At 47.0% G+C, this 25,864-nt stretch overlaps 1 protein-coding gene across 1 annotated transcript in view; it reads left to right on the forward strand.

Moving 5' to 3' along the window:
• Positions 1 to 25,864, forward strand: part of SNRNP200 (small nuclear ribonucleoprotein U5 subunit 200) — a 983,530-nt gene that overhangs the window by 88,915 nt on the left and 868,751 nt on the right. The window contains exon 4 of the mRNA XM_069619090.1: positions 17,329 to 17,521. Coding sequence (XP_069475191.1) covers positions 17,329 to 17,521 — 193 coding nt within the window. The remainder of the gene's footprint in view (positions 1 to 17,328; positions 17,522 to 25,864) is intronic.

Raw genomic sequence — 25,864 nt, forward strand, 5'->3', positions numbered from 1 at the left:
CCCAACAGACTCTCTGCGATCCAATCAATTGTTATATCAAGACTGGACTAGGCTAACCCCCTCTACCTCGAGTCCACGCATACCAATTGACTAAACTACAAAGAGCACAAAACGTTGCAGCCAAATTGCTACTAGCGCTTGGCCCAAGAAACCACATCTCACAAGCCCTCAAAACTGCACTGGCTTCCGGTTGTCCGAGGGGTGACCTTCAAAACCTTATGCATTTCTCACCAAGCACTGCATACACCAGACCTCAATACCTTCAAGACAAACTAAAACCCCATCACTGTGCACGTACTGTAAGATCAAGCTCAGCCGGCCTCCTAGTCATACCAAAAACAAACTGTCGGGTTAGGTGGATCATCATTCTCAGCCTTGCCCCCCACGCTTTGGAACGCACTCCCACCCCACATCCGACTCACCGAGGACCTCCTGTCTTTCCGCAAATTACTGAAAACATGGCTCTTCCCCCTAAAAGCGACCCCTAACTCAAACTGGATAACAGAAGCTCAATGACATTAGCCCAAAATGCTAGATCACAATCCAGTATCATGTTTCCGAGTGAAAAATTGTAAACTAATAACCTCTAAGGTAAACTAAAAAGGACAAACAAAATAGAATGTGTAAAAAGGACCAGAGCACTGAAGTAGATAAAAAGAATAAGTTGTATAAGAGTAGTAATGTGGTTGATATTAATGAAATGCACGAAATAAATCTAATGGACAAGAGGATCAAAGTGGACGAGAAGAATAAAGTGGATAACAGAAATTCAAAAAGCCCAAAATACTATATCATTAATAACAATAACGTAAATAACAATCCAACATCAAGATCCAAGCGAGAAATCGAAAATTAATAACTTTTAATGTAAACTAAAAAGGACAAACAGAGTAGATTGAGTAAAGTGGATCAAAGCAGTGAAGTGAATAAAAAGAATACATTGTATGAAAGTAGTAAAGTGGCTGAAACTAACGAAGTGGATGAAATGAAAGTAATGGACGAGAGGAACAAAATGGACGGAAGGAATAAAGTGGGAGGATGGAAAAGAATACAGGATACAGATATATGCACAAAGTGCACAGAACAGGTAGAGTGCACGAAACAGATGGCATGAATGTATGAGTGCTTGGTTAAAATGGAACGAACAGAATCGACGATTCAAGTGCATTATACGGGTGTAGTACATGGAACAGATGGAGAACATGGAACGGATTGAGTGCGTGCGACAAGTGACATGGGTTGAACCAAAAAGGTAAGATGAATGGATGAAGTGAGTCGAGCAGACGAAGCCGGTGGAGCGGAAGAGCGGATGAAGTATGGGGTTGGAATGGGCGAAGTAGGTGGATGGAATCTGGGGAAGCGGGTGAATGGAACGGGTCAAGCATGTGGGTGGAACGGGTCAAGCGGGTGAATGGAACGGGTCAAGCATGTGGGTGGAACGGGTCAAGCGGGTGGATGGAACGGGTGAAGTATGCGGATGGAACAGACGAACGGGGTCGAACGGGTGAAGTACATGGAACGGGTGGAGTGGGTGAAGTAGGTGGACGAACGGATAACGTATGTGGATGAACGGATGTCGTATGTGGATGCAACGAGTGAAACAGGGTGTATGGAACGGGTCCAGTATGTGGATTGATGATGCATGGCGAACGGATGACATCGGTAGAACAAATTAAATGAGCAGACCGAGTGATGAAGGGATAACATGCATAGATCGAATCAGAAGGAATACATAGAACTGATCGAACTGATAGTGTGCATAGAACTGAGCGAGTACATACAACGAATGGAATGCACGAAATAGGGAGCACGATATGACACAGTACAAAATGACTAGACTATATGGAACGATCTGGAGTGCATAAAACGATTGCAGTGCATAGAATAGCGTAAGTGCATAGAATGGTTGTTGTGCATACAATTGTTTGCATAAAACGGCTCGGAGTGCATGGAACGGTCGGAGTGCATGGAACAGTCGGAGTGCATGGAACGATTAGTGTGTTTGATCCCAAGCACCTAAGGTAAACCACCATATCAGATGTCTACGCTTACTCTCTTCTTTACACCATCACTCAACTAGAACACAGCAATACTATGACACCATTCGGTATAGCTGTTCTCATGCCATCACTTGCCTCATACTCCCCATCATCCTAAATAAACACAGCTGGTCACACACCCTCCAGCCTAGGCGTTTTCCTCAGGCCTAAGGCAGCCAGAATCAGTCTGGATAATAACCTCCCAGAAAGAACACATTCTCTTGACCTCCCAACCACCACACCTACCGGTAAGAAGCAGCTATCACACGAATGCCACAACTGCTGCACACATATCCGGTGCTCACACGCACCTTATGACTCTCTTTCTCTCTCTCCTCCCTCTACTGACTTGAACTTCGGTTCCCGAGGACGTGCAACCTACCAGCGCCTTGAGATCATACCAATGCTACATAAGGCGCTATATAAATGCAAAGTAACATAACACGAATAATGCTGTTTCAAAGGCAACAGTTATGGGTCAGCGGTGGCATGGCATTTGCAGTTGAGTTCACTGTCGCCAGTAGTGTCAAGGATTAAGATGTTTGAGAAGAACAGACCGTTGTTTCATGTGCGCAATAAAAATGTACCATATATTGGTGGGCAGTATATGTATAAAAATAGTGGTTGGTGCGCCGTAAGAGAGCAATAACGGTTAATGCAGTTTAGATTTGGGTGTGCTCCAGGGTGTCTATAGTAGTTGCGCAAGGGTATAATAGGGTGACATTTTTCTTACCCCATACATGGTGGCGGGTCTTGGTGAAGACATGTAGAGTGGCTGGCCCCTTGTCCCTGGCAGGCGTTGGGCCTTAAACACTGGGCCTTCGATACCGAGGCCGGCTCACACCTTCCGGTTCTGGCGTTCTCAAGATGAGGACGATAGTGACCAATCAGAGCTACTGTGGGTTGCCTAGCAACCAGTAAACAATAGCCGAACCGCCATTCTGTGGAGGGCGGGGCCTCGTTTGATGTTCGTAGAATCACTGAACACTGGTAAAATGCTCTGAAGAGTGAAAGGGCCCCCAGTGGTAGGTTTGCAGACAGGTCTTACCCTTAAGGCAGTAGGGTGCCGGAGATAATGCGAGCAGCTTGATTGATGAAGCCACGCTTCTCCTGAAGCCGGCTGTGGCGGGGAGGAAAGGGCTCCTGCCCTTCCTCAGCTGCTACCGTGCTAGTGGAGGTGGCAAAGTGAAAGCGCTTACCTGGCTCTTGCCCATCCAGCTGGGAAGCTGCCTGTTGGCGAAGACCTTCAAGAGTAGGATACTTTCTTTGACCTCTGCTGAAGTCAGCCCTAGAGGGTCCACCTTTTGCAAGTAAAGTTTGCAGCTCAGGATGGTCTTTAGGATTCAGCTCTCCTATAGGGAAGGGCTTCTTCCATCTCTGTTTCACCACTTTCTGGTTGGTCCTCCCACTCAGCCTCAGCTGGTGGAGGGGTAACTGGGATGACCTTGGACTGTCCTCCCGGGGATGTCCTTGTCCTTAGAACAGGTTTGGGTGTAATACCTTTCTTTCTGCCAGAGACCTTGGGTTTCCCCTTTGTCTTTCTTTGGCCTGGAATCAGAAGGGTGTCCTTCCTGTGGACTGTGGGTTATTGGAATCTCTGTAACCTCCCATTGAGAGTCATCCAAAGTTGCCTCTCTAGCCAATTTAGTTTGCTCCTGCTTCCTTTTACTGGGAGGCATGGGGGTGCTTGATACAACTCCCAAGAGCCTTTAAGTCATTCTCCAACAGAACTCTCCCAGGCTCCTCATTTTGTACACTGACCAGTATTCTAACAGTCCTAGTATTGCATTGGATTAGAGCTGGCAATATTTGAACCATTTGGATTAGGCCTCCTGCAAGTTTAGCGGGACCTTTTTGGTGCCTTAGCAACATCAAGTTAAAAACGTTCATCAACCACTGTAATGCTTACCCCAGTGTCTCTAATGGCAGGAGTACACTGTCCTTGTAATATTCTTTTGTGTTATCTCGAATGGAGTACATTTGTGCGTAACAATGCACGATTGCGCAGGTAGAACAAAAAGTGGGTGGTCTTGAGGGAGCTGCAGCGAGTCAGGAGCAGGATTGAGGTGATGAAGAATTGGTTCCCACTATTCGAGTATGATCTGCCCTTGGTGGCAGAGCAGTTTTCAAAAGGTGGGAATAGCTAGGGAGCGCAGGCTAACCCAGCCAAAAGCAAATACTTTTCTAGGGATATTCGTGCGTAAAAGAGATTGGTTGTGCCAGGGGGCCACCAGTAAGTGATGCAAGTACTCTCTGACCCTCAGCACAGTCTGGGCCACATTTTGCCAGCTTAGTCGAGGTCGCTAGTAGGTTTGAGTCCTGTAGTTTTGCGGCGCTCCGGCTCCCATCGGCTGCGGGATAGAACAATCGTTCGTGACTGCGTGACTGGACAGTTGCCTTTTCTCAGCTTCGGAAGGTGATGCAAAGAAAATTCCGGTGCAGCAGGCTTCAGGGCACGGAGGGGGGGGGGAGAAGCAGGTCAGCAAGGCACCTACAGCGACTGTCACCAACAGGTAGTGACGTGGGAATCACAGATGTGTGCAGCGTTACATGATCTCCTAATTGATGACCCAGAGGAGCTATGCCTACGAAATTTGGGGGTAGAGGGCACAGGGTTACAAGCAAGCGATGTCCCAAGTCTCGGGTTACAACTGGAGACAGCTGGGAGGTCTGCGGGATTCCCAATGGTAGAGCTTGACAGTTCGCTGGATTGCTCAGGAACACTTCGAGAGGACTCTTTTGGTGGGTAAGCAGGGGATGCCGAGAGTAGTTGTTCCCACTACTCCAAAGGGGCGAAACACCCTTGCAGGCCTTCTTGATCGATGAGGAAAACGGGTCCGACGGGACAGCAGAGGGCAAAGGGTGCCAAACCTTCCAATGCAGTTCTGGTGGTTTCATGAGTCCGTTTCTTCGTTGCAGGATACTTGGCTCCTTCTGTAGTTCGGTGAGAACCCAGGTGATCAACCTGGAATGGATGCAGAGCCCCTTCTCTCATCCAAGATTAGCTTCGCGCCAAAATCGAGGACTTCGAGGGGGATTGTTTCCTCAGACGTATTCCACATCTATGACAGGTAATGACCACAGCTGTGCTGCTTCGGAACATTTTTGGCAGAGGGCGTCCTGCATCAATGACGTTGATACGTTGTTCTTCGAGGGCCTCTGTCGAGCGTCGACGTACCCGGACGTTACATAACGTACCCGGACGTTAGGTATAGGACGCACGGGGAGCCCGAGAGCCCCAAATGGGAAATCAGCTGCAAGTAGAAACACTACGCGGCATGTAAACATAACCGCGTGTGTTGCTGTGGCTTTCACTTTGGGTCTCCGGTGCTCCCCTGGGAGCACCGGAGACCCAAAGTGATAGCCACAGCAGGCAGAAACGCACACAGTTGTGTTGGAAAACGCTGTGGTTTTTCTTTCCAAGTTTCTCAGGCTCCTCCGAGCCAGAGGAGCCTGAGAAACTTGGAAAGAAAAAACGCAGCATTTTCCAACACAATAACGTTGCATTTGTTTGCGGTCGCTTCAAAAACGACCGCAAACATAAATACGTTTTTAAAGCTGCAGTTTTATTTCTAAGTTTTCCGGGCTCCTCCAGCCCGGAAAACTTAGAAAAAAAACCACAGCTAGTGCTTATTTTTTTTAAAAAAATAAATAGCACTTACTGAGATTCAGCTGCAGCTTTCCTGCTCCGGTCCCCGTCCTCCGCCTACAGCACTAATGAAGGGAAAGCCACCCAGTGGTAGCCTTTGTTTACTACAGCTGGCTGGCTTTTCCTTCATTAGTGCCGCAAAAGCAAAAGCCAGCACAGGAGGGCCTCCATTTCACAAAATGGATGCGCCCATGTGCTTGCTTTTGGGAATTTTGAGCTTGAATAGCTCAAAATTTTACATAGGAAGTTTTAAAACGGAGAATGCTAGTATTTTTTTTTTTTTGTTGCCTATCAATTTTTTAAATAAAATTTTTTACTAGACCATCCCTTTAATGGACCATGTAACTAACACCTCCATGAGCCTGGCGCCAGCGGCGTCAGGACTGAGTCCAGGTGAGCCTGGCTGGTGCTTGATAAGCCCCCAAGGGAGCCGAAGTCCGAGATGGCCCCACCAGTTTCAGGGTTTTGGGTGCCTGCACCATGACACTCCTCCCTCTAAGTTGTCGACGCCGATTCCCTCGATGCCGTTTGTGGAGGATTTGCCGTAGGTGCCCCGGAGGGCAGTGCAAACTCAGAGGAAGGCTCTCAGTAAGTCTGTGAGGCCTGTTTTTATTAATTTGAATTTGTAAAGCGCCCACTGCCCTTAGCAATACAAAGGCATACAAAGATGTTGCTTTGTGAATATTAAAAAGTGCATGGCATAGAATGCATGGTTATGGTGGTAGACTGTATGGTACAAACACATCTTTTATGGTAGCATCACATAGTTTACATTGTCCAGTAGGTGGGCGAAAGCTTGGGGCCTGCCATGTCTTGTACGGCGGTAGCTACAAGCAATTGCCTGGTCATAGTAGTGAACACATACAAGGTGTCAGCCATAAGTTGCATGGCGGCAGCGACCCATATGTGTAAAGTCGTAATTGAGGGTAATTGTGTGGCTCTAGGCATAATTATACATAGGAGGCATGTAGCACAGGTAGGCACGGAGGAGATTAACACAGAATAGCATGGGGACAGCCACCGTAAGAGGGGAGGCAAGTGCATACTATAGTACAGTTTAAAATCTGCGGGCAGTGACGCGCTGCAAGTCTTCATGCAATTATGGGCAGCTACACATACTTACTGGGTAAGGGGGAGATGGGTAGCATACATACGGGAGGGCAGGGTGGGGTCATCATGCATATGGGGAGTAGCGGAGGGTGGGGAGAGGGGGTCACGGGCATCCTGGGACTAGCAGAGGGTGGGGAGGGCGGGGGTCACAGGCAGCCTGGGAGTAGAGGTGAGGGGGGACTCACCTGCAAAAGGAAGAGGGAAAACAAATGGGGCCTTAGAAGGCGGGCTATGGGAAGGAGGGCCAGCGTTGTCCTGCCGGCGTGGGATTGACCCATAAGTACAAGCCAGGGACCAATCGTACTACGGCAAGAGCTGGGCAGGCAGAGACAAAGGGAAAGTTGGTATAGACCGCCATCTTGGAAGGTGGTAACTAGCATCAGCCATAGTATGGCTGAAACGCAACAAAAGCAAAAGTCACGGTGATCCGGGAGGTGCACTTACTAGGCAGGATGTTTTCAGCCTGTGTCCTCACGGAATGTGCACAATGCAGAAAAAGCAGAAAAAACAAACTTGATTGTTGTTGGTGCAACATGCTCACAAGCATGCATGCAGGCTCCATAATTCAGCAGTAGTTCCCCATGTAGAGCACAACCTTGAGAAAGTGTCTGGGTCCCCAGAGGAGGGGGAGATGCAGGCTCAGTGAGAGCAGGGAGTTTTTGAGTCCTACTCTGTTCCTCCTCCCAGATTGGCTTTGTTCCAACCTTTGGAGTATATTTCAGAGGTGGAGGAAGGGTCTGATGTTGAGATGGTTGTGCCTCCTGATGTCCCTGATGACCTTTTGTCTGGGCACAGTCAGATGGAGGAACTCAGTCAGTCCTTGCATGACACCAGTGGTCTTGACACCTCTCCAGAGGTGGAGTTTGGCAGACCTGAGCCTGGGACGCATGCCGAATCCTCCTATAGGCGTCTGGTGACTGAATACTTGGGGTGATTTTGATCAGGATGATCTGACGGACATCCTGGACCAAGGTCAACCCACTGCCCCAGTGTTGCCATTTCACATGGCTTTGCAAAGAAGGGTGGCAGCGGCGGCTTGGACTGCGCCAGAGAGTCTCCCTGCAGTAAATAAGTCGCTTCCGAAAAAATACCGCCCAGCCAGTTGTGACCCCTGCTACTTGTCGACTCACCCTACTCCGGAGAGTTGGGTGGTGCAGGCGGCTATGGCGCCCGCAAAGCAGGCTGCGTACCCTACCAACCCTCCTGATAGGGACGATAAGTGCTTTGATGGTTGGGCGAAGGTGTTTTCATCTGGGGTTATGGCTTTGAAGGCAGCCAACTCCGTTTGTGCCTTGGTGAGATTCACTCACACTCTGTGGAATTGTGTATCTTTGGCGGCTGAACATATTCCCGAAGGGGAAGAACCAGATGGTTTTCTAGCCCTCGTGCAAGATGGCAAGGATGCCATCTGTGAATCCGTTCAGTCGGGTTTGGACACTGCAGACTGTGTCAGCCGGTCCATGGCTGCGAGCACCGTGATATGCGGTTTGTGTGGTTGCGGAAGTCGGGGTTTGCTCCTGATGTGCAATCCCGGCTTCTCAACATGCCCTTTGATGGTGTCCATCTGTTTGGCAGCAAGGCAGACGAGAGCCTTGAGAGGTTGCAGACCTCCCAAGCTGCATCGAAGTCTTTGAGCGCTGCAGTACCCCAGCCTCTGCCTTTTCGTCCTAGGGGACAGCAATGGAGGGGAGGTTCCTTTCGGTACTACTCTTCCTTTGGTAGATCGAGAGGAGCTGCCAGTCAAAGGGGCCACCGTAGGAGTACCAGAGGTGGAAAGCAAGGTACTCGAGGTGCCAAAGCCGCTCGGGCAATTGCCTCTTTGCCCTCAGGCACTACCGCTGCCGCATCTGCTCAGTCATGAGGCCATGTCCCATGGTTCGCTGGTTGGGGGCAGACTTGCACAGCATCTTGGAGAATGGCAAGCCATTACTTCAGATGTGTGGGTTCTGGAGATCATGGCCCAAGGCTACTGTCTTCCCTTCTGGCAGAGGCCTCATGACAATCCACCAGGGAAGCTCTTTGAAGCGTCCGGATCAGCTCCTTGCGCAGGAAATCCTATCCGTGCTGGGGAAAGGCGCCATAGAACTGGTGCCCGTAGCAGAGAGGAACAAGGGATGGTATTCCCCTTATTTTTTGATCCCGAAAAAAGACAGGGAATTGAGACTCCTCATGGACTGGTGTTGGTTGAACAAGCTCCTCAGGAAGGACAAGTTCAAGATGGTAACTCTTTCTCAAGTCCTCCAGGCCCTTCAACTTCAGGATTGGTTGGTGTCTCTCGACCTCAAGGATGCTTACTTTCATGTGCCGATTCATCCCAAGCACAGGAATTACCTGAAGTTCGTGGTTGGCGACTCACTTCAGTTTCGGGTCCTGCCATTCGGATTGACCTCCGACCCGAGGGTCTTCACCAAGCTGATGGTGGTGGTGGCAGCGTATCTCAGGAAAGGGGGGGGGGATTCACGTCTACCCCTACCTGGACGATTGGATGACCAGGGCGCGCTCTCCTGAGCAAGCCCTGTATCATCTGTCTGTCACCTGCCACTCCCTTCACAAGCTGGGCTTCTGCCTCAATTTAAAGAAGTCCCATTTGACACCTACCCAGCGGCTCCAATACTTCGGCGCAGTGCTTGACACTTCCCTGGGGCAGTGTTCGCCTCCCCAGGTGAGGGTTCATCACGTTCTGCAGATGGTGGACACATTTCAACATGCCCAGAGTCTCCCGGCGTTCGAGTTCTTGAGGTTGCTCAGCCTCATGGCATCCTGCATTTTCCTGGTGCCAGAGGCCAGGCTGCAGATGAGATCTCTGCAGTGGGCTCTCAAGATGCAGTGGCCGCAGTTCTCCGGCAGGATGTCGGATCCCATTCGGATTCCGCCCTCTGTCGCCTAGGATCTTCTGTGGTGGGCCATCGAAGGAAATTTGATGAAGGGAGCTCCATTTTGGCAACCTTGGCCGGAGGTGACGATCGTGACGGCATCCCTCACGGGTTGGGGAGCTCATGCCAGCGAGTTCACAGCCAGCGGCCATTGGTTTCCGTTGGAGTCCAGACTCCATATCAATTTGTTACAGCTGAGGGCCGTCAGGCTAGCCCTGAAGGCTTTTCTGCAGTCTGTGCAGGGGAAGAATGTCCTGATTATGACGGACAATACAGTGGCCATGCACTAACTCAACAAAAAAGGCGGGGGCAGGGTCACTTGCGTTGTGCAGGAAGGCGATGCAGCTCTGGTTCTGGGCCATCCAGCAGTTCATCTGGCCGGAGACGAAACGTGGCGGCAAACCCTCTGAGCAGGCAGAGCACGGTCTCTCACGAGTGGGAGCTGGCTCAGGAAGTTCTGTTGGAGATATTCGCCCTTTGGGGGACCCCACAAGTGGGTCTCTTCGCCACCAGTGTCAACCGGAAGTGCGAAAGATTCTGCTCACGGGAATTTACTCCAAGAGGAGCCTTGGGGGACGCGTTCGTAGTGGAGTGGTCCTTCCCACTGCTGTACGCATTTCCTCCAGTCCCCGTCATTCCGCAAGTGTTGCGGAGGTTACCGAGGTTAGGTTCCCAGATGATCCTCATTGCTCCGGCATGGGCCAGGAGAGCCTGGTACCCAGACCTTCTAGACATGTCCATCTGCCCTCCACGCCATCTTCCCTACCGAGATGATCTGCTCTCATGGGAGGGGGGTCGGGTTCTCCATCCAGAGGTCAAGTCTCTCAGCCTTCAGGCTTGGTATCTGAAAGGTTGAGGTTTAAGGATTGGGACCACCCAGAAGACGTGATGGAGGTGTTGCTTTCGGCCAGAAGGCCCGCAACGAAATCCCTTTGCCATTGGAGAAAGTTCTGTGACTGGTGCAGGGTACAGAATTTTGGATCCTTTCCAATGTTAAATTCCTTTTGTCCTTTTTGATTTCTTTAGCCCACAAGGGCCTGCAAGTGGGTACCATTAAGGGTTACCTGGCGGCGCTGTCCCTATTTAAGCGCTCGTGTGAGGAATGTTCTTATTTTAAGATCCCTTTGATTTCTCAGTTTCTAAAAGGGCTAACTAATGTGTTTCCACCGTTGCCTTTCCAGGTGCCGGGATGGGATTTGAATTTGGTTTTAAAGTTACCAATGGGAGCTCCGTTTGAGCCCTTACATTCTTGTCCATTGCGACTGTTGTCCTTTAAAACTGTATTTTTAGTTGCTGTGACATACGCACGCAGAGTGAGTGGGTTGCCGGCACTTTCCGCCAAGCCACCCTTTACTGTGTTCCATAAGGACAGGGTTGTCCTGCGGGTGCGGCCTTCTTTCCTTCCGAAGGTTGTGTCAGAATTTCATTTGAGCCAGAAGGTAACTCTTCCGGCGTTTTATCCTCCTCCACATCCTGGTAAGGAAGAGGAGAGGCTTCCTAGGTTGGATCCTAGGAGAGCTTTGAGTTTCTATCTCTCACGGATGTCCCAGGTCAGAGTGGACGATCAGCTCTTTGTTGGTTATGCTGGAAGGCGCTTGGGTCAGGCTCTTTCCAAACAGACCTTGTCTAGATGGATCATTTTGACGATTTCTGAAGGTTAGCGTTTGGCGGGAAAGGACCCTCCGGTAGGCTTATGGGCTCACTCTACTAGGGGTGTGGCTGCCTCCACTGCTTTACAGAGAGGTGTTCTGATTCGAAATATTTGCGAAGCAGCCACATGGGCCTCTGTCCATACTTTTGTGAGACACTATTCCTTGACTCCATCCATGGGCAGGATTTGGCCTTTGGTAAGGCAGTCCTTTATTCAGCAATTTGATTGGGCATTCTAAAATTCTAATATTGTAAGTTCTTTTCCCACTTCCAAACATTGGTTTTGCTTTGGGAGTCTGTCATAGATGTGGAATACGTCGTAGGACACAATCCCCTCGAAGAACAAGTTACTTACCTTATTTGGTAATGATCTTTCGATAGGATGTTCTGCCAACGTATTCCACATCGCACCCTCCCAGCCTGCCCCGCTACAGAATTTCTTAGGCGATTGCAGCATACGTTTCCGCAAGGTTTTCTGCAGTCATACTGGCAGGAGATTGGTGCCACACATTCTGGGAAAAAACTACAACTGAGGCTATGGGTGCTGTGCGTCCTATATATAACATCCAGTGACGTTGACGCTTGACGGAGGCCCTCGAACAGCGTATCGACATCGACGCAGGACCCCCTCTGCCGAAAATCTTCCAAAGCAGCACAGCTGTGGTCATTACCTGTCAAAGATGTGGAATACTTTGGAGGAACATCCCGTTGAAAGAAGGTTACCAGATAAGGTAAGTAACTTGTTCTTCCAGGCATCCCAGTTGTGGACCAATCATCGCCCACGGTAATCCCAGTCATTCAGGCAACAGTTAATAACTTGCTGCCACCAGTTCGTCCCAGGCACACTTGTACAATCGCCAAACAATCCTTCGAGGGTGTCTAGGGCCATAAAACAAAAAGGACCTCAGCGTATGGTACTGAAAGGTACATTGTGCACTGTTAAAAAGTTACCAAGAAATGGCAACATAGTCGAAAACTAAGGGAAACATAGTTTCTCAGTACTGACAGTCTGAAGGATGTGTCAGTTTCCCCAAAACCATTGAGCAACAGCCCAGGGGAGTACAGCTGAAGGCTCTGCCCACTAGCAAAAGTCAGGATAAGATAGTCAAACAAAAGCAAAAAGTTTGGGGGTTGGGGTCCAAAAATGGAGGGAAAATTACACATTGATGAAATCTTTCCTAACACTCGTAGGTATTGCTTACCTGATTCCAAGAAGTCGCTCCAGAGTGTTGGAGTGCAAGTAGAGGTGCCCAGGGCAACCCCCTCTTACCTCTGACCCAAGCTGCTGCTTGTATCCCTTTAGCGAGTCCTTTAACATTGGACTAGACTATAAAATATCCACTGGGGTTTTTCGTTGTTCTGCTGCTTGTCAAGACCTTGAGACCTTTCTGAACTGCCTTTAGCTAGGGTTGTGTTTTGGACTTTAAAAGCCTTGCTGTGTGAAGAAATGCTTCTAGAAACTTAAGCCCTCCTAGTACTACACTACCCAACTGTTTTCCTTCCTAAAAGTAATTATTTTATGTGGTTTTGCTAACTAAATAAAATTACTGTATTACTTTGTGTGTGCACGAGTCTGTAATATTACTGATAATACGGTAGAAATGTCATTAGTGTCAAAAGCTGTAACAATTGTAATGGCGAGCAACTACAAACTAAGCAGTGCCCTTTGAAAAGTATTCTAAAGTGTTTTTGATTTAATGTGCTAAGTATTTAATAGTAATGCTTGTATAAATAATCATCTATATTTTAATATACTTTTATTGAGTAAGTGGTTTCATGAATTGCATTACTAACTAGGTTCAGTGTACTTGCCTACAGCTCACAAATCCCTCTTATGATCAGCCTGACTGCTCTGCCCCCTTTTCAAGGTTCCAAGAGTAGTATGGACAGATACCAAACGTTGGGGATCTAAAACCATTGGGATAAGTCTTCATCTCACAGTGGACTTTAGGACACTTCCCCAACAGTGGGTACCTTTTGCCTTACTCGCCCTTTCTTTTACTCTTTTTTTTTATGGGTGTCATTTTGCTGACTTTCCATAGTGTATTTTTGAATATATCCTTTCTTATGACTTTGTGTGCACCTACATGTATTTATTGCAGCACACAGCACTTTGTGCAGTGTTGCTGGATTGCCCTTGGGACTTCCCTTTTTTCTCTTGATTTATCTTGGGTGGACTGTTCCCAAGGGTAGAGAGCAATTTTCATCCACTTTACATGTTATATAGTGAGACCAGCACACCCCACCTTAAGTGAAGTGCTGGGAAGATGCATAGTATTCCCTTTCTCACTGCTCCAGTAGTATTCAACAGCACATCACTGCTCTCTTGCACTTTTACAGCTTACCCCCACCCCCACCCCCTTTTTCATAGCACCAGGGGACCACTCCGATGGTGATAGTGCACGGTACAAATATCCTTTAACAATAACATTAATGTTCCTGTTACTGCGACAAGCTAACTCTTATGGCTGGTGGCAGTGGACTTACTTTAATGACTTTTGTGTTAATATTGAACGCAGACTGGCTGTCAAACCAGCCGTGGTAATGTACAGAAGGGTCACCTTTGTGCTAGAATGGTGGCTTACTTCATTTTTCGCCATTTGTTGTGTGCTTGTCCTTTCTTGGGGCTTCTTCTGCCGTCCTAGGTGGGGGAGGTCCTGGTTGAAGTTCATTTGTTTAGACACCAAGGCTCCAGTGTGTCTGTGAAGGCAGGAAGTGAGGGAGGCGTCTGAAACCCTGCAGCCCTTTGTTTTCTAGTGTGCCTGAGCAAAACCAGTTGCCTTTGGGTGGGGGGGGGGGGGGGCTGGCTGTCCTGATTGACAGGAAAAATACAATAACTCTTAGATCACCACGCCTGCCCTGGTTGGACAGAGTGGGGTAGCCAGTTGTCTCGCTTTAGTATTTTTCCTGACGGTGTGTCTCCCATTCTGAGATACTGGCCCCCCGAAAACAAAAATTGAGGGAGATTACCTTTGTAGAGGTAACTGTCCTGATTGACAGCCACCCGTCCCTTTCTGTAAGCTGCAGGCTGCAGGGACAGTATGCAGAAGTAGTGTGTGGGTTCCTGTATAAATGTCCGATTCTGGAAGCTGAAGAGAAGTCGACCACTGGAGCTGAATTCAAAGAGGAAGATGGAGAAAAGACTGCTGTAGCTGATTTCAGAGACCGGAGATGCCTGCTATCTAACCAGAGTTTGTTCCGACACTTCCATGTGACCTAGGAGTCCTGAAGACAACTACTCCAGCCCAGAGACTGTTGGGACCCCTCAGTCTTCAGACGACCTGCAAAACGAGCCATCCCACAACGTGCTGTGACCGCCAATACCCTGGGACCTCGTGCCTGAGTGCTGTGCGTTGTCTTCCGAAGTCCGATTCTCACTGAAACCTTGGCGGACGCCTGCTTGATCTCCAGAGACATGATTCAAATACCTAAATCCCCACACCAGAGTGCTGGATTGAGCGAGTGAAGAGAATCCGACCGGTGACAACCGTCCTTCATCCGGTACCTGTAAAAGGGCAGCAAATCCAGAGCTGCGAGAAGCACTGAAGAATCCTTTTATTGGGGGTCTTTTCTGTTGACTGCTGCTGCAAGTTCCATCGAGTGCTAGTTCTTCACCCTGACCAAAAATCCAGAGACCGAGCCCTCTGCTGCTGCATCGGGAAGGCGTCCATCTGCAAACTCTTCTTCACTGCTGAGGTACTGTGTTGGCTTGGGTAGTACTTAAAGTATTGTCGATCCTGTGTCACTGAGTGGGTGATTTGTGTGTTTCGGAGTTTGCCCATACCGTTCACCCAGGCCTAGCGTTGGAACGCATCTAGGAAGCCTTCTATGAAGTCCCCGAAAACCCTTCTGCTAACGGAAATCTGTACTTACTAATTGGATGAGAAATCCTCTGGAAATGACTTTCCTGCATCTGAGCTCTATCCTGACCTGCCTGCTGTTGGCCTCTGGGCCACTAGTGTTCCCCCTTCTGCCTCTGAGATCGCTCATTCCGGGAAGAACTTCAAAAGATAAGGCCTCTGACTTGGAAATAGAACAAGTATTTGCTAAAGGTGTTCGTGTTGTAACTGTATCTCTGAAATAGAAGTTCTTACTATGCATTTGTAAGGTGCGTATAAATCAAGAAATTGTGTTTCAAAGTGCCCACAGGGCAAAGGGGTTGGGGGGAAGCAGGGTAAAAAGGCGAATAACAATGATGAACAGAGGCAGTCCTATTAGGCCTTGTGATCATTTGGATCGTGCAAGTGCAGAGTTGCTTGTTGCCTCTGTGAAAAGAATAAGTTATTTACTTAACTTTGAATTGTGTTCCACTCTTCTAGAAAGTAATTGAGTTGGTGCATCTTTATTCCTGAAACTGAATAAGTGTAAAAGTCTACCAATAGGGCTTACTCACCTTGAATAGCTGCTGCCACTCTAAAAGTGTAACGTAGGGTTTTGCTTACCCTAAACTGCTTAGTGCCTTTCTAAGATGGTTTTACTGAGTGCTCACTTATCCTAGAGTTGCATTCTGCCCCTCTGCAAAGTATATGGAGTTTTTTCTTACTTACCTTTAGAATTGTTACGCTCTTCTGAAAAGTAACATTGGTATAACTAACTATTCCTGTAATAGCCAGTATACTGGATTATGACCAATAGGGTGTTACTCAATTTGAATAGCTGATTTCTAAATGTGAATCCTGATTTCTAAGTTACCTTTTGAACTGTGTTCTGAAAAGTAATTGGAGTGTAACAGTATGGGTTCCAAATAGAAATTGTTGCATGTTGCCAAGTGCTTACCTGTTTGGTAGTGAATCCATTCTGAAATACATTATATAATGGCTGGGTTCACTTGTAACAGTGTTTGTATAACTAGAGTACTCCTGAAACGGAATAGCATTGTAGGTTATTACCAATAGGGTCTGCTTACCTTGAATTACCTTGGGTCATTCTAAAAGCTTAATGTGGTTTTATTCCCCATGAATAGTATGTTGCCATTCTAAATGTATATCATTAGGATTTACTCACCTTGAACTGCACACTGCTCTTCTAAATATGCATTATACTTTGGTTTGCATACCATAAGTGCTGTGTTGGTTTTTATAATTGTATTTTATGGGTGATGGTACTTGGCTTTCTAATGAATTTTCTTTACCTGTGTGTATGTATAAAATAAACCATTATGTTTACAATAGATCAGTGTTTCTTTGGTCCATATGTATGCTACAATTTCTTTGTACCCATCTACAGACCTCTCTCCCTCCCAAGATTAGCCTGTCTGCTCTGTCATTGCTAGCAAATTATCTCGGGTGGCACAGCCTTATACTAAGAGTTTGAGTTTGTATTGACTAAGGTATAGTTTTATAAAGCCCCTAGGTGGACTTTAGAAAAACTGTCCTAACATCTGATACTTGCGTGAATTTCATTTTGCTCATTTCTGAAACTGTAGGAAAGTGTATATATTTTCATTAGATCTGTGTAGTGTTGCCTTAAGTAATCCATTGGGCCCAATTGTACCTAGCCGAAGCTTGACTGCTCTGCTTACATTACCTGGTGAAAGGCATTACGTTCGTTTAACTTGACACATACCCAGTTTTCCTCCTTTTAATAGTTATCTTCACAGCCCTCACCAGAAGGCTGTGGAAACATTTCCCTAACCTACATCTAGAATGCTTTTGCGACCAATTTTCTGTTCACTTTCTGTTTAACATTAAGTGTCACAGAATTGATTAAATGTCACAGAACTGCTGGCTTGCCAGTCTTGCCTACTCAAACCATTTGACAACTCTGTTACCCTCCCCATTGATCTTGCTAAAGTATGTTGATCTACAAATAGTCTTTGTGTAGAGTACATCTGTGAAGTTCCAAAAAGTATATTTTACAGATTGTGTCTTTGTGACGATGGACATGTACATTTCTTGAAGCTATTAGCAGTCCTATTCAACTTTATTCCAGGGAATTATTCCTCCATGTGTCTTGGTCCTTTTCTTTTTTTTCTTCTTCCAATAATGGAGCTTCTCCTATGTTGCAGCCTCGGGATATCCTCTGTGGAGCAGCAGACGAGGTTCTGGCGGTCCTAAAAAATGACAAACTGCGTGACAAGGAGAGGCGCAAAGAAATAGAACAACTGCTGGGACAGACAGACGACACTCGCTATCACGTGCTGGTGAACCTGGGCAAGAAAATGACTGATTATGGGGGTGACAAGGAGATCCAGAACATGGGTAAGGAATTGCACAGCAGCAAAGTGTGTGACAGCCTGGTATATTTGCACAGAGGCTACACTAGTTACAGGGATGCCTTTTGGCCTCTAGTTTCATAGTTACTTGCTGTTCTAGTGTTTTAATCGGATAACCGGACTTTCACAATTGTTTCTTTTGTGTTGTGCAGGCGTCATATGGAGTTTTGTTTTTAAAAAAACATTGTAACGTGGCCGTTGAATCCCATCACCTAATTGTATAATGTATATATTTAAACATGCCCCGAAGGGGAAATTTGTGGTTATGTAAGATTTTGATGAATCTGAATAATCTTCCTGACCAGTGTCAACCCCAGAACTTTTTGCTTGGACGTGTTAATTATTTTCCCTTGCTCCTAGGAGCAGGGGAAATCTCTTTCCTCCTCTCACCTAGTTTTTATGGGTGACCTTTTTATGTCTCTCCATAGTGTGTGGTTGGACTTTTCAGCTTAGGCTAGGTTTCCCCTTTGGGGTTACCTATTAATTTCTCTTTAATGTACTTGGGTGAACTAGTGTTCCCAAGGGTAAAGTGGGATTTTCATCCCCTTTACATTTTATATAGTGAGCCAGCACACCCCATCTTATGTGAAGTGCTGGGGAGATGCAATGTTTCCCCTTTCTCACTTACCTATGCAAGTTTACTTGAATGGCTGGTGGCAAAACTACCTTAGTGACATTTGTCTTATTACCCACAGGCTCCCTAATCAGCCGCTGTGATGTACAGGAGGGTCACCATTCTGTTAGAATGGTGGGTTCCTTCTTTTTTTGCCATTTTTAAGTATCCTTGTACTTTCCTAGGTTGTCGTCTGCAATTCTAGGTGGGAAAGACCTCGGTTGAAGTTTTGTCTTTGGCAGGAATCCTTTGTATTCCCTGCCAAGGCTCCAGAGTTTTTGAGACGGTGGGAAGCAAGGGAGGTGTCCAAAACTGCAACACTATGTCTTTCACCTTGCCTGAAGGGAACCGGTTCCCAATGGGGAAGGAATGGGGGCTGGCTGTCCTGTTTGGACAGCCAGACCGCCCCTTTCTGTAAACTGCAGGGAGAGTCTGCACAAGTTGTGCTGTAGTTTGTGATAAATACTCCGAACCTGGAAGCTGCTGACAAGTCGACCACTGGAGCTGAATCCGAAGAGGAAGATGAAGAAAAGACTGCTGTAACGATTTCCAGTAACCAGAGAGCCTGCTGTGTAACCAGAGCTTGATTGTAAAACTTCCATCCAAGCAACCTGGGGGTCCCAAATGTGACTACTCCTACTCAGAGGCTGGTGAGAGCCACTAGTCTCAAGAAGACCTGCATTTTGAGCCATCCCACCATATGCTGCGACCTATGCTGGGCTGCAAAATGCCAATATCCTTGGATCTTGAGCATGATTGCGGTGTATGGTCGTCCGAATTCAGCTGAAACTTTGGACTCCTGCCAGAGACACAATTCAAATCCCTGATGCCCTCACACCAGAGTGCAGGACCGAGAGAGTGAAGAGAATCCGACCAGTGATATTTTATTTATATATTTATAACATGCCGAAGCTGGCAAGCATCAGGGCGCGACAAAGACACAAGGACGGAAAGTTCACAGGACGACACAGATAGTAGGATAAGAGGAGAAACAGAGAGGAGCGTAGCCTAATGGCTAGCACGGTGAATGCATGATTATTTGAAGAGTATGGTCTTCAGCTGTTTCCTGAAGGATTGGGTATTTCTTTCCAATCTGATACTGCAGGGCAATTTATTCCAATGCGAAATTGCCATGCTAGGAAAAGTTCGACCGAGGCCTGTGGATTTACCAGGGAAAATGGAGTTGAGTAATCCTTGTTTTGTGGATCTCAAGCTACGGCTCGGCTCATACCAGCTAAATTCTTTCTTTAGGTATACTGGGGCCGTGCCGTAAAGACAGCGATGAACCAGGGTCAGTGATTTAAAAGTCTTGCGTTCCTTCACTGCCAACCAGTGAAGGTCGTTTCTGTCCTTTGTGATATGCTCACGTTTATATTTTCCTACGTTGGACCTAACTGCATTATTTTGAATTATCTGGCACTGTTTTAAGCAGTTGCTACTGGCGCCAAGCATCAAGGCGTTGCCATAATCTAAGCGAGACAGAATGGTGGCTCTCGCGATCGTGGCACTATTTTTGGTGTCTAGTAAGGGTCTAATACGGCGGAGGAGACTCTGATAGTATTGACAGTTTCGCTTCAAATAGGCGGTTTGGGCCTCTGCTCCTAGTGGGGATTGTAGATAAAAACCAAGGTTTTGACCTTGTTTGATACTGTGATAGAGAAGTCTTTTTTAGAAAATGTGGAGTAGTCCGATCTAGGTTGTTTAAGGCTTTTGCTGTGCCAAATGTCATAAGCTCCATTTTGGAGCTATTATGGCACATCCAATGTGTTATCATCCAGTTTTCAATTGTATTATAGATGACAGATAGCTTATCATTGTCGATAGAATGGTTCCCGCTTAGCTCCAAAATGAGTTGTTTCGTCTGCAAAGTTGGTGAAAAAGATCCCAAGCTGTGATAAGAGGGTGCAGAGACAACGGATATATAAGTTGAAGAGTAGGGCGGAAAACTGGCTCCCTGAGGGACACCACAATCCACTGGTTTAGGAGAGGTGGAATGTCCTCCCCAAGTGATTTTTGAGTTCCTATCTTCCAAAAATAATGATACCCAATCAATGGCGTCTTGAGAACAATTCCCGGCTGAACCTAGTGCCTCTCAGAGCTTCCCATGATCAAGCAAATCGAAAGCAGCCGAGAGGTCCAAAAGGATTAGCTTTACCTTTGTCCAAGATACTCAGCATTTTTGTTTGCAGATCTAGCAGTGCTGACTCTGTGCTATGTGCACTTCTAAAACCTGATTGGTGTGGGTGTAATAGGCTATGTTGATCTATGTATTCTTGTAGCTGTTTAGTAGCGATTTTGAGTACTTTTAATAAGAAATTACAGTTTGTAATAGGCCTGAGGTTTGTCGGGTCTTGTTGGTCTAGTCCAGGTTTTTTCACCAGAGGGATGACTGTGACTGTTTTGATTCCTACCGGGACTTTCTGGTCCCTGAAAGAAGCATTTGTCATGTGACAAAAGAACGGGGAAAAGATTTCTGCGTTGTCTAAGATCAGTTTCGGAGGTAAGATGTTTTCAACGCAAGTGGTGCAGTTCATGGATGAAAGAGTACCATGCATATCTTTAATTGAGACTGGTGAGAATGTGAATTTAGGGATGTTTGGCTCGAGGTTCACAACCTTGAGTTGAGGAGGTGGTAATGGACCTATTACTTTGCAGTTTATAATGGTATCTCTGGATTTTTTGATTTTGTTCGAGAAAGCGGTTTGGAATGCTTCGCAGTTAAACGGGGTTGGTTGGAAGGGCGAGGAAAGGGTAGGTGGTTTTTCGAAGGATTTTAGAATTTGAAACAATTTCCCAGTAGAATTTGAAGCACTGGTGATTTGATTGTTATAGTAATCTTTTTTTAACTTCTGCCAATTTGGTTCAGTACAAGAAATCACATTTTTTTCAAATTATCTTTGTTTTCATCGGTCGGGGTTTTGTGCCGTATTCTCTATAATTTCCTTTTAGCTGTTTTGAGGGTACTCAAGTCAGGCGTGTACCAATTTTGGTGGTTAGGGTTTGGACGAACCTGTTGGTTTTTGAGTGGGGCGTGTTTATCAAGTAAATTCTGGAAGTGGTTACTGAAATTGAGGGTAATAATATTGCAACAGTCATTGTCTGTGGTGTTATTCATAACATGTGTGAGTCCATCTTTTAAGTTATCTGGTGTAATTTTCTTGAGATTCCTACTTAAGACGGATTTGGGGGAGTTGTCAAAATAGTCAGATTTGAATGTGAGCGAGTGTGGCTTCGATTTTATAATGGTCTGCCCAAATGCAAGGTAGGGTATTTGTCACTGTCAGTTGAATGTTATTGGTGATAATCCAGTCAAGTTGGTTTCCCGAGTGACTAGTAGGGCCCTTGTTGGCAATGAGGTAGTTGATGATTTCTAAACTGTTTTCTAGGCTTATAGCCTCTTTGTCACTGGGGTTTCCTCGCCATCTATTTAGATCGCCCAGGAGGACAGTTCCTGTGTTAGTTCCCTTTAGGTTGTTCAAAATGTGGCAGAGTTCAACATTAAATTCTGAAACCAGTGATGGGGGGCCTATATATGATAAGTTAATGCAATGATTATTGGAGGGCGTAAGTTTGAGATGAAGGACTTCATAGCTAGTGCAAAAGATTCTGGTGGTGAATAGCCTCCCTTTCCTGATGTCCGGTTTTCGTAGTATATGTTGTAGTGGGGCGGGAGGGGGAGGGAGAGACAGCGCTATCAATGGTTGGGCCTGTTGGTTCTTGTAACCACGTCTCTGTGAGGAAGAGGATGTCCAGATTGTCGTGTACATCCTGCAAGTGCTTATTAAGTGATCTTGTGTTTAAAAGTGCAATTTTTAAGTTGTCACTTTCGGGGCAAGAAGGTACTGGAGGGATAGTGTAGTTTGGTGATGGAGTTTGACCCAAACTGATATGAGAGAGTGTTTCTGTCAATGAATTGTCTGTGTTTTGGACCTTGTCGGGGGGAAAAGGAGACTAGGTGATGTCTCTTTGTTATGTAGAAAACTTTTTACTAATTGTTCGTTTTGCAGTTTGTTAGCATTTGTGAGCAACTGTAGAAGATTTAGAAAGCCCATTTCTTACCAGTTCTTGTATAGCCTGTGTGGGGCGAAATTTGGCAGAATGGAGAGCCGACAGCCGACAGCCGATGTCCGCTGCGGACCGGCGTAGACTGGCTTTGTCCCCGAAGTGCTGGCGCTGAAGCGCCTGACATATCCTTAACAGTAGCACAAAGGCTGCTGGGATATGTAGTTCGAGTTCAGCAATAAAGGTCTTAAATTCACCTAAAGTTCAAGCGAAGAGCTAAATAGTGTTAATTCAGTTCGCGCTTAGTTGTAGATTGTAAATACAGTATTTTACACAAAATCACGCAGTAAATTGAAAATCAAACACACACGGCTGAATAGTTTCAATCTGCTCCAGTAATCGGGCAGAACCGTCTTGCATCGTACTTTTAGAGTTTCCTTTGTTATGCAGCAAGTTAAAGCACTGAACAATGCATACAATTCAACAAATGAAGTAACAAGAGCTATCTGACTAGTGGCGTAGTTAAAGCCAAGCGTTTTAACTAACCTGAGCAGTGGACTTTCAAGGGAGTTAAATAGTTAAACGCCGGGACCTACAAGTGGTGGCTGCGTGCTTATAGGACAAACTAGTTATTCATCTGGCTCCTGTGAAAGGGCGACGAATCCAGAGTCATGAGAATCTGTTAAGAAATCTTTTCTGGAAGCCTCCTCTGACTGCTGCAAGTTCCCATCCAGTGTCGAGTTTGTTCATCTCCAAACCAAGATTCCATGGACTGGGTCCTGTGCTGCTGCATCCTTCAGCTCTTCTTTTTTCCTAAGGTTCTGTGTTGGCCTGTGTAATACTTACCTCAAGTCTTGTGTGAATCCTGTCAGGCTGAGTGGGTGATTCATGTGGTTGGGAGTTTGCCCATACCACTTGCCCAGGCCTAATGCTGGAACGCATGTAGGGAGCCTTCGAAGAAGTCCCTATCACTTTCAACTAATTATAAAGTTAATACTTTCTTGTTTAAGAAGATCTATTATGTAACTCTGACTTTTCTGCAACTGAACCCTATCCTGACCTGCCTGCAGCTGGCTCCTAGACCTGACTTGGTTCCCTCTTCTGCCTCTAAGAAAACTCATGCTATAGACTGACTAGGGAAGGACTTTAAAAGAGTAGTGTTGAGTAAGATTTTGTAAAGTCCAACTGGTGTGAGACTTCACAAGACTTCTCTTGGTATTAGGCAGACCCAACTCTTAATATAGGCCTGTACTAAACAAGTTGGTAGAGTGACTGAGCAGCCAGGCTTATGTTTGGAGGGGCAAAGTGAGTTGTAGAGTAGCACAATGAAATCCGTGAATACAAGGAAGCAAGTAAACGCGACAAGTGGTGACTGCGTGCTTATAGGACAAACTACAGGCATCACCCACTCGGGTTGAAAATATTCCTTGCTATGGTGAACACCGTTGGACGCATATTGGACGCTAAAGCTGCAAACCCCGATTTCAACCAGCCATAGCCAGGTTCATCGCAATTTAGACGCCCCGTAAGACGCTTAGTTTCTGCTGTGACACAGCAACTGGATCAGTAGCACTTCACCCCTTCCCACCCCAACTATAAATACTGTATGACCACACCACCCAGAATTACTGTAGGACCTCAGCTGCATCTAGCTCCGTACTGCCACAGGTCTGCTCACTACGCCAACCAGCACCACCCCAACAGCCTGCATCCCAGCCCCATGCTCCCTCATAATGGCCCCTCTCCCACCTCAAGACCACCCCTTCATGGATCTGCCCCCCATCATGCACCCTTAGCAAGCCTGCCCTGCACCAGCTTGGGATCGGTATAATTAGAACGTGTAGCTCAGAAACTGGCTCGCTCTGCACATACTTTAACATTCTGCTCCAGCCGCATTACAATTTAACCAATCTGATATATTACATGCTTGCAGCCTTAGCAGGATTTTACAACTGCAACCCGTTGCATGTCCCTACTCGTACACACTTACACATGGCTCACATCATCCTCCCACATCAACACCCCCTCTCAGGACACCCAAACTTCTTTCCATTGATTGGCTCCCCGCACCGTGCAACACCCAATCTGCTTCCAGCTGACCCAGGACCGCCCAAACAAGATGGCGGACGGGATCAAAAGACCACTGTGACCGCGCATCTTGTTCCTGCAGCCCTCCTGGCAAGCCCTCCTCATGCACCCCTCCACCCCCCATCTGGACCTTTGGAGCCTTGCTCTAGCACTCAATTCTCCATGCTCTAGACGCTGCACGCTTCGACCCCCTCCCATCCCCAAACGTGCGCTTCACTTTCAGCGTTCCAGCCACACGATCCATACGCAGTTTACCCACTGCTTCCCCTAGTTAACTTGCACCAGGACAACTCATGCCTTACTGTTTTTAGTCTACTGCGTTCACACCCAACACAGGGGATCACTATAGCAACCCACCGCAACCATCTTCCCGTGAGCCCGACTCTCTGCTTCCATCTTAGCCGGCACGGGCACCGCACAGTCCCCACTACCAACACCGGCGCTTGACCACCAACCACATACCGCACACGGTTGCAACTCACCTCTTTCGTGCCATTTAGACACGTACACAGGCTTTAGGGACAAATGCGACCTGCCCACCCCCCACATAGGCAGCCCCTACTCTCCCTCCAGCCAATCCAGACCGAAGCGCTTGCATAACTTGGAGCCTTGGTTTCATGTAAAGCCATGATATATAAATTGAGCTCTCCTAATGTGACCAGCACGATTAGTGCGGGCCTCCAACATTGGTCCTGATAGCTTATATCCGTTGCCCCTTATATTGCCTCCAGAGTCCTATCAAGACCACTCCCTCGCACCCAGCCACGGCACAGATGCAGGCACTGTGTGGTCCTTCCACTGGATTCACCCTTCAAGCTTGGCCACTAGCACAGTCGGGCACCGCCCCTATCCTTATACCAACATAACCCGGTCCTACCTTGTCCTTTCTCTCCTCCAGTTGCTACTCCGCATCCTTTATCAAGGACCACACTGACTAATATAATCTGGTAAGCCTTCCAACCAACTACCAAGTATACACAAACTATTTTAGAGATCTTAGCTAACTAGCTTTTTCTTGTCTGACCCCCCGCCCCACCCATTCCATCCATCCACACTATGCCTTCCATGGTGCCTCGAATATTTTTATTTATTTTTTCCCCCTGTTTATATTACATAACCTAAACTTCTCCAACACGAAATGTACACATGTATACGATATGCTGATGTTTAATATGTCACATATTAACACCTGAGATAGCCCCACCTTTTCATGATAACAATTTTTGTCAGGACGCCCTGTATGAGGTGGCCGTATCAGGCGGTGCGGCTTGCCGCGTGCAGATCTTAGGATCAGAGGTCCTTTCCTCTAGTTAATAGTGTAGTGAACTCGGAGAGTGCCGAGAATTGCTCTAAAGGACCCTGGCGCTCCTCCTCACCGCTATTGGCTTCCAGGACGTCTTTTGGTTGTAGATAGGGAGTGTGAAAGTGCTCTGAGATTACGCAGAGAACACATGGAGGTTTCGGGACACTTCTTGCTGCTTTCCATGAGAGCTGCTGCCAGTGAGAGCCCATACAACTTCCCGAGCTTGCTGGATTGCTCGGTGGTCTTCTGAAATCCTGCTGACTTCTTGGTAAGCCATGCTGTCTGCCTCTCACTAAAGTCTGCTGTTTCTTTCCTGCTCAGAA

This window comes from Ambystoma mexicanum, chromosome 10, assembly GCF_040938575.1.
Source record: "Ambystoma mexicanum isolate Mex_15411 chromosome 10, UKY_AmexF1_1, whole genome shotgun sequence".
Taxonomy (NCBI): Eukaryota; Metazoa; Chordata; class Amphibia; order Caudata; family Ambystomatidae; genus Ambystoma; species Ambystoma mexicanum.